Here is a 15,643-nt window from a genome sequence, read left to right as displayed (position 1 = left end):
TCAGTTGGTAGAGTGTAGCACTTGCAATGCAAAGGATTGTGGGTTCAAATCCTGCTTGGGCCACCATATGAAAAAATCTATGCAGAGGTGACTGTATAAGTCAGAGGTCAGAGGTCACTGTATTAAGTCACTCTGGATAAGGAAGTGTCAGCTAACTGTCATAAATAATCCTCAGTTTAGTTGAAAAACATAGAACCTCAGGGGACAACATTTAATTTGCGGAGTGCTTTTCATTAAATGCAGAGATCACAAAGCTCTGTAACATCAACGACAACAATCACAAAGCTCCGTAACATCAAAGACAACAATCACAAAGCTCCGTAACATCAAAGACAACAATCACAAAGCTCTGTAACATCAACGACAACAATCACAAAGCTCTGTAACATCAACGACAACAATCACAAAGCTCCGTAACATCAAAGACAACAATCACAAAGCTCCGTAACATCAAAGACAACAATCACAAAGCTCCGTAACATCAAAGACAACTATCACAAATGCTTTATGAAGGCTGAATGTTAGAGTTGAAACATTCTGGTAACTTTCCCAAACCAGGTTTACCAGAAATCCTTGATGGAAGATCCCAGAATCAGGAGTGGATAAGTAGGAAGTCCAGAAACCAACCCAATCAGGATTTCTGGAAAACCTGGACCGGGAATTTTTTTACCTCACAAAAAGCTAAAAGCTAAACAAAAAAAGGCTAGTAGTGTACTACAGTACCGTTTCCCCCAGTGAGCATATAACCACAGCTACGTCTGTGATGGGGGCCAGGGGCCGACCACCAGGGGCCGAGCGGGGAAAGCGACCAGGAACGTCGTCCAGCTGCAGTTCCTCCTCTAAGGGCTTGGAGGAGTCCGTGAGCCCTGCTACCACAAAGTAGTCTGCTATGCGAGGACCTGTCTCCTCCATCATCAACCATAGGGCTAAAGAGAGAGAGAAGGGAGGGGAAGATGGGGAGAGAGGGAGAGAGGGAGGCAGGGAATGGGAGTGAGGGGGAGAGGGAGGGAGGGAGAGGGAGGGAGAGGGAGAGAGAGAGAGGTGAGGGGAAGATGGGGAGGTGGTGAGAGAGGGAGAGAGGGAGGGAGGGAGGGAGGGAGGAAGGGAGGGAGGGAGGGAGGGAGAGGGAGAGAGGTGAGGGGAAGATGGGGAGGTGGTGAGAGAGAGAGAGAGGGAGGCAGGGAATGGGAGGGAGGGAGGGAGGGAGAGGGAGAGAGGGAGAGGGTGAGGGGAAGATGGGGAGGTGGTGAGAGAGGGAGAGAGGGAGGCAGGGAATGGGAGGGAGGGAGGGAGGGAGAGGGAGGGAGGGAGAGGGAGAGAGGGAGAGGGTGAGGGGAAGATGGGGAGGTGGTGAGAGAGGGAGAGAGTGAGGCAGGGAATGGGAGGGAGGGAGGGAGGGAGGGAGGGAGGGAGGGAGGGAGAGTTCAGGTTAGTTTATTTATAAAGAAATACAACTATGAAGTAGTCTGTTACATGAGTGTTGGGGAAGCAACTCTAAAATGTAGTTTACCAAGCTACCAATTACTTCCTACTGGAAGAGGTTAAACTGCCCTAAAGCTACCCTTTAGAAATTTATAGTTTAGTTATTAACTAAAGATACTTTGAAAAAGAAGTTCATTACATCCAAACTACTTAGTGAAAAAGTATCATATCTAAACCTGTCATAGACTACAAAGTACAGGTCCCTTCAGGGTCACATGTTAACAGAACGTGTAACGATGTTTAAAGTGAGAATTAGGCAGGTCTAATGCCGAAAAAATAAAGGTTATTATTGCCTACTTCACACGTTATATTTAGTTTTTGCAGAAAACGTAGTGTGTAGTTCCAGTAGTTAGCTACACCGCTACATGGTAACACAGTAGTGTGTAGTTCCAGTAGTTAGCTACACCGCTACATGGTAAAACAGTAGTGATTAGTTCCAGTAGTTAGCTACACCGCTACATGGTAACACAGTAGTGTGTAGTTCCAGTAGTTAGCTACACCGCTACATGGTAAAACAGTAGTGATTAGTTCCAGTAGTTAGCTACACCGCTACATGGTAACACAGTAGTGTGTAGTTCCAGTAGTTAGCTACACCGCTACATGGTAACACAGTAGTGTGTGGTAAAACAGTAGTGTGTAGTTCCAGTAGTTAGCTACACCGCTACATGGTAACACAGTAGTGTGTAGTTCCAGTAGTTAGCTACACCGCTACATGTTAAAACAGTAGTGTTTAGTTCCAGTAGCTAGCTACACCGCTACATGGTAACACAGTAGTGTGTAGTTCCAGTAGTTAGCTACACCGCTACATGGTAAAACAGTAGTGTTTAGTTCCAGTAGCTAGCTACACCGCTACATGGTAAAACAGTAGTGTGTAGTTCCAGTAGTTAGCTACACCGCTACATGGTAAAACAGTAGTGTTTAGTTCCAGTAGCTAGCTACACCGCTACATGGTAACACAGTAGTGTGTAGTTCCAGTAGTTAGCTACACCGCTACATGGTAAAACAGTAGTGTTTAGTTCCAGTAGCTAGCTACACCGCTACATGGTAACACAGTAGTGTGTAGTTCCAGTAGTTAGCTACACCGCTACATGGTAAAACAGTAGTGTTTAGTTCCAGTAGCTAGCTACACCGCTACATGGTAACACAGTAGTGTGTAGTTCCAGTAGTTAGCTACACCGCTACATGGTAAAACAGTAGTGTGTAGTTACAGTAGTTAGCTACACCGCTACATGGTAAAACAGTAGTGTGTAGTTCCAGTAGTTAGCTACACCGCTACATGGTAACACAGTAGTGTGTAGTTCCAGTAGTTAGCTACACCGCTACATGGTAAAACAGTAGTGTGTAGTTCCAGTAGTTAGCTACACCGCTACATGGTAACACAGTAGTGTGTAGTTCCAGTAGTTAGCTACACCGCTACATGGTAAAACCGCTACATGGTAACACAGTAGTGTGTAGTTCCAGTAGTTAGCTACACCGCTACATGGTAACACAGTAGTGTGTAGTTCCAGTAGTTAGCTACACCGCTACATGGTAAAACAGTAGTGTGTAGTTCCAGTAGTTAGCTACACCGCTACATGGTAAAACAGTAGTGTGTAGTTCCCTCCCTCCCCTCCCCTCCACTCCCTCCCCTCCACCTCCCTTTGCTGCCCCCCCCCTCCCTCACCTCCCTCCCCTCCACCTCCCTTTGCTGCCCCCCTCCCTCCCCCCCCTCCCTCCACTCCCCTCCCCTCCACCTCCCTTTGCTGCCACCCTCCCTCCCCCCTCCCTCCACTCCCTCCCCTTCACCTCCCTCCCCTCCACTCCCTCCCCTCCACCTCCCTCTTTGCTGCCCCCCCCCCCCCCCCTGCACCACAACATGAAAGTTCACAACTCTGAGTCACTCAGAAACTCCCCAGAACTCTCAGTATGCAATTTTTCTGCAATTTCCACATTCATCTGGGATCTTTCATCAACAAGGACAGGCCAACTACGCACAACGGATTTCCTCCTGAACCAACCCGCTTCCAAAACAGAAATGAGTCTGAATTACGTGAGCAGAGCACGTAATTTAGTGTTGTAATCAGACCAGAAAGAGGAACTCCTCGGTAAGGTTGTCATAAAGACACGGTGACTGATTTCCTGTGAATTATTGCATCATTTCCCGATGTAGTGATTCATGAAAGTAGCATCCTCTGAATTAAAGCTTCCTTTAATTCATGTGTTCCACAGCCCACCCAACACTGCCAACCACCATCCATGACAACCCTGAGTCACATCCCACTGTCACGAAGAGTTATGCTGAACAAAAAAATAACGCAACATGAAATATTTTACTGACATACAGTTCAATAAGGAAATCAGTAAATTGAAATAAATTCATTAGGTCCTAATCTATGGATTTCACATGACTGGGAATACAGATATGCATCTGTTGGGCACAGATACCTTTAAAAAGGTAGGGGTGTGGATCAGAAAACCAGTCAGTCTCTGGTGTGACCACCATTTTCCTCATGCAGCGTGACACATCTCCTTCACATAGAGCTGATCAGGCTGTTGATTGCGGCCTCTGGAATGTTGTCCCACTCCTCTTCAATGGTTGTGTGAAGTTGCTGGATATTGGTGGGAACTGGAACACGCTGTTGTACACATCAATCCAGAGCATCCCAAACATGCTCAATGGGTGACATGTCTGGTGAGTATGCAGGCCATGGAAGGAATGAGACATTTTCAGCTTCCAGGAATTGTGTACAGATCCTTGCGACATGGGGCCTTGCATTATCATGCTGAAACATGAGGTGATGGTGGCAGATGAATGGCACGACAATGGGCCTCAGGATCTCGTCACAGTATCTCTATGCATTCAAATTGCCATTGATAAAATGCAATTGCGTTTGTTGTTCGTAGCTTATGCCTGCCCACACCATAACCCCACCGCCACCATGAGGCACTGTTCACAACGTTGACATCAACAAACCTCTCGCCCACACGGCGCCATACACACCGTCTGCCATCTGACCGGTACAGTTGAAACCGGGATTCATCCGTGAAGAGCACACTTCTCCAGGGAGCCAGTGAGCCAGGGAGCCATCGAAGGTGAACATTTGCCCACTGAAGTCGGTTACAACGCCGAACTGCAGTCAGGTCAAGACCCTGGTGAGGACGACGAGCACACAGATGAGCTTCCCTGAGATGGTTTCTGACAGTTTGTCCAGACATTCTTCGATTGTGCAAACCCAGTTTCATCAGCTATCCGGGAGGCTGGTCTCAGACGATCGCGCAGGTGAAGAAACCGAATGTGGAGGTCCTGGGCTGAGGTGTTTACACTTGGCCTGCGTTTGTGAGGCCGGTTGGACGTACTGCCAAAATCTCTAAAACGACGTTGGAGGCATTTAAATGTTCTGGCAACAGCTCTGGTGAACCTTCCTGCAGTCAGCATGGCAATTGCACGCTCCCTCAAAACTTGAAACATCTGTGGGATTGTGTTGTTTGACAAAACTGCACATTTTAGTGGCCTTTTATTGCCCCCAGCACAAGGTGCACCTGCGTAATGATCATGCTTTTTAATCAGCTTCTTGATATGCCACACCTGTCAGGTGTTTGGATTATCTTGGCAAAGGAGAAATGCTCACTAACAGGGATGTAAACACATTTGTGCACAAAATTTGATAGAATTAAGATTGTTGTGCGTATGGAACATTTCTGGGATCTTTTATTTCAGCTCATGAAACATGGGACCAACACTTTACATGTTGCGTTTAAATTTTTGTTCAGTGTATTTCCTTATCCCAAATATTACAACAATTCTAGTGAATAGGCCTACCCTACCCCTAATCTCAGAGGCACCCAACCCTACCCCTAATCTCAAAAGCACCCATCCCTACCCTAATCTCAGAAGCACCCAGCCCTACCCTAATCTCAGAAGCACCCATCCCTACCCTAATCTCAGAAGTACCCATCTCTACCCTAATCTCAGAAGCACCCATCTCTACCCCTAATCTCAGAAGCACCCATCTCTACCCCTAATCTCAGAAGCACCCATCTCTACCCTAATCTCAGAGGCACACATCCCTACCCTAATCTCAAAAGCCCCCATCTCTACCCCTAATCTCAAAAGCACCCATCCCTACCCTAATCTCAGAAGCACCCATCCCTACCCCAATCTCAGAAGCACTAATCCCTACCCCTAATCTGCAGAACCAATATTAAATCTGTCGTATTGAGACTAACACGTAATAAAAGTCAGCCTTCTTTCAGCAGCCTGGGATGTCTGACTGATGGGGTTGAATGACAGTGAACAGGGGCATCCCAGCTGCACCAGTGGTCTGAAGGCTGCATCAGCCATAGAAATAGAATGACTAGAATGAACATTCCCATTCATCTCAACCTGATGTGAATGGGTGGACCAGTCACCATACTGTCAAATTGCGGCGTTTTAAGGAGCTTTTCCCCTTTTTTAGTCATTGACATTCTAGTAATCTCTGCAGCCTGAACCAAATTATCAATGTTAAAAAGTGTGACAAGAGACTATTGTTCTAGTTATTGTACTTCTATGGCAGTACCAGAGCTGTGCCCGGGACCCTGGATTATAGGGACTCCTGTAAACACCTGGGGGGGGGGGGGGGGGGGGGGGGGGGGGGGGGAGCAGAGGTGTAGGGAACAGGCCGATCTGGGAGGGAGGGAACAACAAAACATGTCACTATGTAGCATCTGGTCCCTCTTAGCCATGAAGCTAGGTAGGCAGGCAGGCAGACATCAGGTATACAGACAGACAGCCAGCCGCCAGGTAAGCAGACAGATAGGTAGACAGGCAAGCAGATTGACAGGCAAGCAGACAGACCTCAGTTACATCTCAGGCATACCACATAACATGCAGTGGATTCCTGGAATACTTGTTGGGGGAGAAGGTCCATACCCAAATGTGTCTGTAATTAATCCTACTGGTGTGAGAACCTAACTGTTTTCCCTGGAAGCTTTCGAAACATTGTGGTTGAACATAAATTCCCGGGACTGCCATAAGAGATTATTACAGGCAGACTAAAGACATCTGTTTGACAGTGGAGTGATGGAGCACCACAATCCCAGGGAGAGAGAGATAATTATAACCAATTATTACATATCTAACTTCATTTTAATTGTAAAATGATGTGTTAGCTTATGTCTAATAAGTTGTCTTCATAACGATGAATTGCAGGCAATATTACAGGACCAGAAAGGAGAGATAGGTTGCTACAAAAGTAGCCTATCCCGGTCGGCCCTGATACAATGTATCAACCTACTAGTAAACAGAGTACACAAAACACGATGCATCTTAACAGTGGTGCCAGTGGCTGACACTAGGTCCAAAAAGGGTACGGAGTTCGTTCATTCATTGATGGGTTTGTATCACGGTGTGATTTTACCCAGTGGCATTCGAACACTATAACAGGGGATGACATAGAAGCATGATAATCGAAATGTATGCCCAGTCCACATCAAAATAGGACCCATTTTCATTTAAACAACAACAGTGATCGATGCTTAGACATAATCAATATATAAGACAACCATAGAGAACACATCGTTTCAGACGAAAAATATATACTATAAATAAAATATAGCCTACAGAAGAGATTATCTCTAGAAATCAAAATGTTATAGCGGTCACAAAAAAACATGCATGTTCATCCAATGAAATGATGATGATCCTCTACTCACATACCAGGATCACACGACGATTGTTGTCAAACGACACTGTTTTACTATCAAAATAAACCTACAATTTTAACGACAATTTATTCGCCATTTCTGTTGAATTATTTCCCCTTCTGTCGTATAAGAAATTAATAATGTGTCTCGGGTCGACCAAAAATAATACGCATCCAACGAAATAAATACACTTGCGCTTTATCCCAGACCCGTTATCCACGTGACCGCTCACAATTCACACGAACGCGCACGGACGTCATCGGTGACACGGAGGAAGATGGACGAGTAGTAGGATTATCATGCATCTCTTCAGTCTGGGTAGCAGACATTCCACTTCTTGACACTCATTTTTCATTTGCCAAAGTGACTGGCCTTCCGGTAATCTTAACGTTCAACATGCAGCCGGATTTACGGTGCAGTTCCTGATTGGTACATCATTCATATTTTCAATGACAAGATCATAATTTGGCACAAATCGAGAGTTCAAATTGTAAGAACAACAACAAACAATACCTGTTACGACCTGCTGTTGTAATTCCCTCGTGAGAAGACATTGTCAATGCAAAAGAATGGCCAGAGGACTTTGTAACGAGAGAGAGATAAATAATATGGAGAATATTAGCTTTCATTCGAGCTACGTTTGCTCCTGCTTCATTCCATTAATGACAGGAAAGAAAACGCGAAACTGGCACCTGTCGTCATTACTCGCACATTACGCTAATCGTCATGAATCGCTTACATTTTTATAATTGCTTATGCTCGTTTCAGTTATATTATTTATCCATCCTCTATCTTATTAAAGAGATGGAGTCCGGGCAGGCTACTCTAGGAAACATTATATTTAGGCCTATAGTATAATGCTAAAATAATATCTAATGAATTGACAAGGACAGTTTGAAGGGGAGAGTGTGGGGGAGCTATAGTATTACTAGAGACGTTAGTTATGGAATTATTATCCCAACATGTGCCTGGTTCCAGAGGAAGATTTGCACTGGATTCGTTTTTCTAAACTGACCCATGTAATCATGTTTTTAATAAAAAAAATATTAAATTGGTGTTTTTTATTCTAGGCGTGAAGAAAATTCAACATCATGTCCATAAGATAAAAGGCTACACTGATCACGTGCTTGGCAGCCAAATGTTTAGGTGTTCCATAATTATAATATTTAAAGTGATGACATTTGATCGTAGTCATTATTTTAGCAATCCACGTTAGACAGCAAATGACAGAAGTGGCAAGAAGTGTGTCACGCCCTGACCATAGAGAGCTTTTTATTCACTATGTTGGTTAGGGTCGGGGTGTGACTAGGGTGAGCTATCTAGGTGATTATATATATATATGTTGGCCTGGTATGGTTCCCAATCAGAGGCAGTTGTTTATCGTTGTCTCTGATTGGGGATCATATTTAGGTAGCCATTTCCCCATTGTTCTTTGAGGGATCTTGTCTCGGTATAGTTGCCTGCGAGCACGACATTGAGCGGCACGTTTCGTTTTGCGCTTTATTATTTTTCTTTGAGTTTCACTTCCAAATAAAGAGGATGGAACCATACCACGCTGCATCTTGGTCCACTCATTGTGACGAACGTGACAGAGTGGAATGTAATAGCCTGGTTACCGTCTCTTTTCAGCTATCTCTTTAGGTCTATTCACTGCCTCACATTTAAAACAATATAAGTTAATTTTTGCAAATTTCCATGATAAAAACTTGTGATAGAGGTTGTGACTGAGTGTTTTATATTATTTTAAAAGCGGAGCTCTACTGCATCCCTGTGGTTATTATTATTGGGGCGGCAGGTAGCCTAGTGGTGACAAGATGACGAGGTAAAAATCTGCCGTTCTGCCCCTGAACAGGACAATTAACCCACTGTTCCCCGGTAGGCCGTCATTATAAATAAGAATTTGTTCTTAACTGACTTGCCTAGTTAAATAAAATACTGGCTAGTGCACACCTTTTTTTACTACAGTATTTCATTTTGGCAGTGTTCATATTGCCATTCCATTATTTTTCTATTCATATTTTGTATTTTAAATGTAACCTTTATTTAACTAGGCAAGTCAGTTAAGAACAAACTCTTATTTATAATGACAGCCTACCGGGGAACAGTGGGTTAACTGCCTTGTTCAGTGGCAGAACGACAGATTTTTACCTTGTCAGAGAGAGACCAGAGATTGTCAGGGCCAAGACATTGAACCACTCTCAAACTCATATAACAGCACTATGGATGCAATGACTGACCATCCAAAACAATAATTTTAACCATGTTTTGAGGCGATATGTTTGTTTACATTTACTTTGTTAATAAAACCATTACAAGTGTATTTGTTGTTTTCTGTTGGGGTTGAATCACAGAGTTTCTAAACTCAGATGCGCAACATCGCGACACTACCGGAAACGCCTGCGAAACAGACCAGGCCGGGGTTTGAGAAGTAAATTAGCGAAAAAATTATTCCTTAGGTGTTCATTTAAAAAAAAAATCGAAAAGGACAACCTAGATTCAAGCCAATGTATTAAAGCTCCAATATGTCACTTTTTGGACGACCTGACCGAATTCACATTAAAAAATGGTTGTTATAGATCTGTCATTCTCATTGAAAGTAATGAAGCGGTAGATCAGTTCTACGCGCTCTCTTTCTATGCTTCCTGTTCTTACGTTTCCTTTTTGCATCTTGGTACTTTCGGTTTTGTACACCAGCTTCAAACAGCTGCTACAATATAAAATACAATATTTTTGGTTATTTAAAATATATTTCACAGCGGTTTAGTACAATAATTATCTACACTATAGTTGCTTGTTTTGTCACAACTTTATATAAGAAAGAGTGCCTTTGATTTGATGGCCTGCACATGCGCAATTCGGAGCGAGACGACCGTTGGACCCGATGACGTGTCTTTACTCACGAGCTTGTGCCACGTTCATATCACAGTCGGAACTAGGAAACTCGAACATGTCCGACTTGTTGTGGCTTTGAACCCGGCACATGTATAACTTCAAACTGTTAGCATATTGGAAATGTCCTTGTTCCAACTAGGACATGAATGCAGCATTAGCTAGCCGACGTCGCCATGGCATCGCCAACAAGTGTGATTGGAGAAGCAGTTTTAGCCTGTCTTTATACTGTACTGTCTTTGGTTGAACCAAAGATTATGGATATACTGACAAGATAAATGTCTCTCCACCCTGACAATGGGTGCTATGCTATGCTACTAGCCTCATATCATGAATATGCATAGCAATCTCGATACAACTCCAATATAAGAAACGAAATAACGCCACCTGCTGGAGAGAGACAGATTTTTCACCGTGTTGGGCCTCTCTTCCTCTCTGACTAATGGTGTGTTGACGACAACTAGGAACACGGAAAAATACGATGTCAAATCATGACGTTGGTGATCAGGTCGGAAAATCGGAGCTGTAGAAAGAGGCCCAAGTTCCCACATTGGATGAACGTCTGTTTTATTTTTCCCAGTGGCAGCTCATTTTTTCAGAGTTCCCAGTTGTCTTGAACGCACTGAGGTCGGAGATTTCAGAGTTCCCAGTTTTCTTCTTCGTTGGGATTGGTTTGTCAGAGTGACTCAGTGGTCTAAGACACTGCATCTCAGTGCAAGATGCGTCACTGCAGTACCTGGTTTGAATATTTAACTAGGCAAGTCAGTTAAGAACAATTTGTTATTTACAATGACGGCCTACCAAAAGGCCTCCTGCGGGGACGGGGGCTGGGATTAAAAATAAAAAATAAATTTAATATAAATATAGGATAAAACACACATCACGACAAGACAAACAACACTACATAAAGAGAGACCTAAGACAACAACATAGCAAGGCAGGAACACATGACAACACAACATGGTAGCAGCACAAAACATGGTACAAACATTATTGGGCACAGACAACAGCACAAAGGGCAAGAAGGTAGAGACAACAATACATCACACAAAGCAGCCACAACTGTCAGTAAGAGTGTCCCATGATTGAGTCTTTAAATGAAGAGATGGAGATAAAACTATCCAGTTTGAGTGTTTTTTGCAGCTCGTTCCAGTCGCTAGCTGCAGCGAACTGAAAAGAGGAGCGACCCAGGGATGTGTGTGCTTTGGGAACCTTTAACAGTCGCTCTACTCATAATATACAGGAGAACGATCGCCTTATGGCGAGGATAGCTGTGCTGCAAGCCCAGCTTCAGACACAATCGTTAGGCAAGGGTCATTTCAGTGTAGGAAAGGATGAAACAGCGTCTGTGCCACCAGTAAGTACAGATAGTAGTATAAATCCCCTCGCACAGTCCCTGCAGCCGGACAACTTTCTCATGGCTTCTGGAGGGAAATGCTGTAGGAATGCTCAACTGGTGTCGCTCATTCAGCCGACAGAAACTTTCAACCGGTTCTCCCCATTAAGCAACGAGTCGGAGTCAGACTCCGAAACTCTGGTCTCTCCTCCCGTTACGGGGTCTGAGCCACCGAAGCCTCCCACCATCAGCTTTGACAAATTGAAAACCCTAGTCATTGGCGACTCCATTACCTGCAATACTAGACTTAAAAAGAATCATCCAACGATCATACACTGTTTACCAGGGAGGAGGGCTACCGACGTAAAGGCTAATCTGTGGGTGGGATTATATCCAGCGTGGTTGGCCCTGTCCGGGGGTATCGTCAGATGGGGCCACAGTGTCCCACGACCCACCCGTCTCAGCCTCCAGTATTTATGCTGCAATAGTCTATCTACCCGGGGGGCTAGGGTCAGTCTGTTATATCTGGTTTAATCCTCCTGTCATATCTGGTGTCCTGTGTGACTTTAAGTATGCTCCCTCTAATTCTCTCCCTCCACTCCCGGAGTACCTGAGCCCTAGGACCATGCCTCAGGACTACCTGGCCCGATGACTCCCGGCTGTCCCCAGTCCACCTGGTCGTGCTGCTGCTCCAGTTTCAACTGTTTTGCCTGCGGCTATGGAAACCTGACCTGTTTCACTGGACGTGCTACCTTGTCCCAGACCTGCTGTTTTCAACTCTCTAGAAAAAGCAGGAGCGGTAGAGATACTCTGAATGATCGGCTATGAAAAGCCAACTGACATTTACTCCTGAGGTGCTGACTTGTTGCACCCTCTACAACCACTGTGATTATTATTTGACCATGCTGGTCATTTATGAATGTTTAAACATCTTGAAGAACAATCTGGCCTTAATGGCCATGTTCTGTTATAATCTCCACCCGGCACAGCCAGAAGAGGACTGGCCACCCCTAAGAGCCTGGTTCCTCTCTAGGTTTCTTCCTAGGTTCCTGCCTTTCTAGGGAGTTTTTCCTAGCCACCGTGCTTCTACACCTGCATTGCTTGCTGTTTGGGGTTTTAGGCTGGGTTTCTGTACAGCACTTTGTGACATCAGCTGATGTAAGAAGGGCTATATAAATACATTTGATTGATTCATTGATGTTAACAAACAACCTATGATAAAAACAGGACAGGTCAAAGTAAAATGGACCAATCACAACTGTTGTCCAGGACTTTCACCCCATTTGTCTTGATCAGTGGTTTCAAGTTTGTATCTGTGTATTTTGACAATATTTATGCATTTCCCGCTTTGTAAATGCATTGCAAATAGACTCGTGTTAACTCCTGATAAAGTTGGGTAGCTGATATTCAGAGCTTAATCAGCCAAATTGATTAGTTACAGGAATCAGGACTAATAAAGCAATGCAACAGCCTGTTTTACAAACGGTGGGTCTACCACATGGATGGGCCTACCACATGGATGGGCCTACCACATGGATGGGTCTACCACATGGATGGGTCTACCACATGGATGGGCCTACCACATGGATGGGCCTACCACATGGATGGGCCTACCACATGGATGGGTCTACCACATGGATGGGTCTACCACATGGATGGGCCTACCACATGGATGGGCCTACCACATGGATGGGCCTACCACATGGATGGGCCTACCACATGGATGGGTCTACCACATGGATGGGTCTACCACATGAATGGGTCTACCACATGGATGGGCCTACCACATGGATGGGCCTACCGCATGGATGGGTCTACCACATGGATGGGCCTACCACATGGATGGGTCTACCACATGGATGGGTCTACCACATGGATGGGCCTACCACATGGATGGGCCTACCACATGGATGGGTCTACCACATGGATGGGCCTACCACATGGATGGGTCTACCACGTGGATGGGCCTACCACATGCATGGGCCTACCACATGGATGGGCCTACCACGTGGATGGGTCTACCACGTGGATGGGCCTACCACGTGGATGGGTCTACCACGTGGATGGGCCTACCACGTGGATGGGTCTACCACATGGATGGGTCTACCACATGGATGGGTCTACCACATGGATGGGTCTACCACATGGATGGGTCTACCACATGGATGGGCCTACCACGTGGATGGGCCTACCACGTGGATGGGTCTACCACATGGATGGGTCTACCACATGGATGGGCCTACCACATGGATGGGTCTACCACATGGATGGGCCTACCGCATGGATGGGCCTACCGCATGGATGGGTCTACCGCATGGATGGGCCTACCACATGGATGGGCCTACCACATGGATGGGTCTACCACATGGATGGGCCTACCACATGGATGGGTCTACCACATGGATGGGCCTACCACATGGATGGGCCTACCACATGGATGGGCCTACCACATGGATGGTCCTACCACATGGATGGGCCTACCACATGGATGGGTCTACCACATGGATGGGCCTACCACATGGATGGGCCTACCACATGGATGGGTCTACCACATGGATGGGTCTACCACATGGATGGGTCTACCACATGGATGGGTCTACCACATGGATGGGCCTACCACATGGATGGGTCTACCACATGGATGGGCCTACCACATGGATGGGTCTACCACATGGATGGGTCTACCACATGGATGGGTCTACCACATGGATGGGCCTACCACATGGATGGGCCTACCACATGGATGGGCCTACCACATGGATGGGCCTACCACATGGATGGGCATTCATAACATTCCATTGGGGCTGGAAAGGTAGGCTACACCCCAGTAAGCACAAACTGAGGATCCCCTCACCCTTGACCCATCCTCCTCCACTTTCTTCACTGCCTCTGCATACGACACCCTGGCCACCTCAACCTGCCTCTCTCTCACCGAACACTTCCGATCCCCAGTAACATGAGCTCCCCTACAGACACACACAACTTTATCCACCGAAACTACACAATCCTCTATCCCATGACCTCTTGCACACATCGGGGAATCACCCTCCTACACAGAGATGCAACATGACCATAAACGTCTGCCCTGCTAGAGCTTCCCCATTTAACTGTAAGTGCTGTTATAGTGAAGTGGAAACGTCTAGGAGTAACAACGGCTCAGCCTCGAAGTGGTAGACCACACAAGCTCACAGAACGAGACCGCCGAGTGCTGAAGCACGCAGCACGTAAAGTCTTATGTCCTCGGTTGCAACACTCACTACCGAGTTCCAAACTGCCTCTGGAAGCAACTTCTGCACAATAACTGTTCGTCGGGAGCTTCATGAAATGGGTTTCCATGGCCGAGCAGCCGCATACAAGCCTAAGATCACCATGCACAATGCCAAGCGTAGGCTGGATTGGTGTAAAGCTCGCCGCCAGTGGACTCTGGAGCAGTGGAAACGCGTTCTCTGGAGTGATGAATCACGCTTCACCATCTAGCAGTCCGACGGACTAATCTGGGTTTGGCAGATGCCAGGAGAACGTTACCTGTCAGAATGCATAGGGCTAACTGTAAAGTTTGGTGGAGGAGGAATAATGGTCTTGCGCTGGATGAAGAATTTGATTGGTCTGCAGAGCACTGACCTCATCCCCATCGAACACCTTTGGGATGAATTGGAACGGTGACTGCAAGCCAGGCCTAATCGCCCAACATCAGTGCCCAACTTCACTCATGCTCTTGTGGCTGATTGGAAGCAATGTCCCTGCAACAATGTTCCAGCATCTAGTGGAAAGCCTTCCCTGAAGAGTGGAGGCTGTTATAGCAGCAAAGGCGGGACCAACTACACATTAATGCCCATGATTTTTGGAATGAGATGTTCGATGAGCAGGTGACCACATACTTTTGGTCATGTAGTGTATTTGTTAAACGCGGCTCGTGTATAACTCTAACCAGTTAGCATGTCGCACATTTCCGAGTTTCCTAGTTCAGACTATCACTTGAACGCGGCATAAAACAATGCATGAGCCATTTAGATTATTCAAGAATCAATGGCTACATATTCATTCATAAATCCACAAATAAATGGATGTAGCAACTGCAGACGGCCTCTTTTAAACAGAAAATTCCATCTACTCCTTATAATCGAGAAGTCTGCCACTGTTTTGAGTCACAGCTAAGAAACTCAAAAAACATAGGTCCTACCGAGATTTGAACTCGGATCGCAGGATTCAGAGTCCTGAGTGCTAACCATTACACCATAGAACCGTGTAGAAACTCAGGATCTATAACATATT

General features: G+C 45.7%; 1 protein-coding gene and 1 non-coding gene across 2 annotated transcripts in view; both read right to left on the bottom strand.

Annotated features, from left to right (window-relative positions):
* The window catches only part of dennd4a (DENN/MADD domain containing 4A), an 87,801-nt gene extending 86,886 nt beyond the window's left edge, over window positions 1-915 (bottom strand). Inside the window, exon 1 of the mRNA XM_038984282.1 lies at window positions 724-915. Within this exon, the coding sequence (XP_038840210.1) occupies window positions 724-915 (192 nt within the window). The remainder of the gene's footprint in view (window positions 1-723) is intronic.
* A 14,627-nt stretch (window positions 916-15,542) lies between these two features.
* On the bottom strand, window positions 15,543-15,614 carry trnaq-cug. The gene has a single exon. It is a non-coding gene; the product is annotated as a tRNA-Gln (tRNA).
* Window positions 15,615-15,643: the final 29 nt, after the last annotated feature.

The sequence above is a fragment of the Salvelinus namaycush genome, unplaced genomic scaffold (genome assembly GCF_016432855.1).
Source record: "Salvelinus namaycush isolate Seneca unplaced genomic scaffold, SaNama_1.0 Scaffold226, whole genome shotgun sequence".
In the NCBI taxonomy this organism is placed as follows: domain Eukaryota; kingdom Metazoa; phylum Chordata; class Actinopteri; order Salmoniformes; family Salmonidae; genus Salvelinus; species Salvelinus namaycush.
The sequence above is the reverse complement of the archived record's forward strand: the minus strand, read 5'-3'. Positions and strand labels throughout refer to the sequence as shown.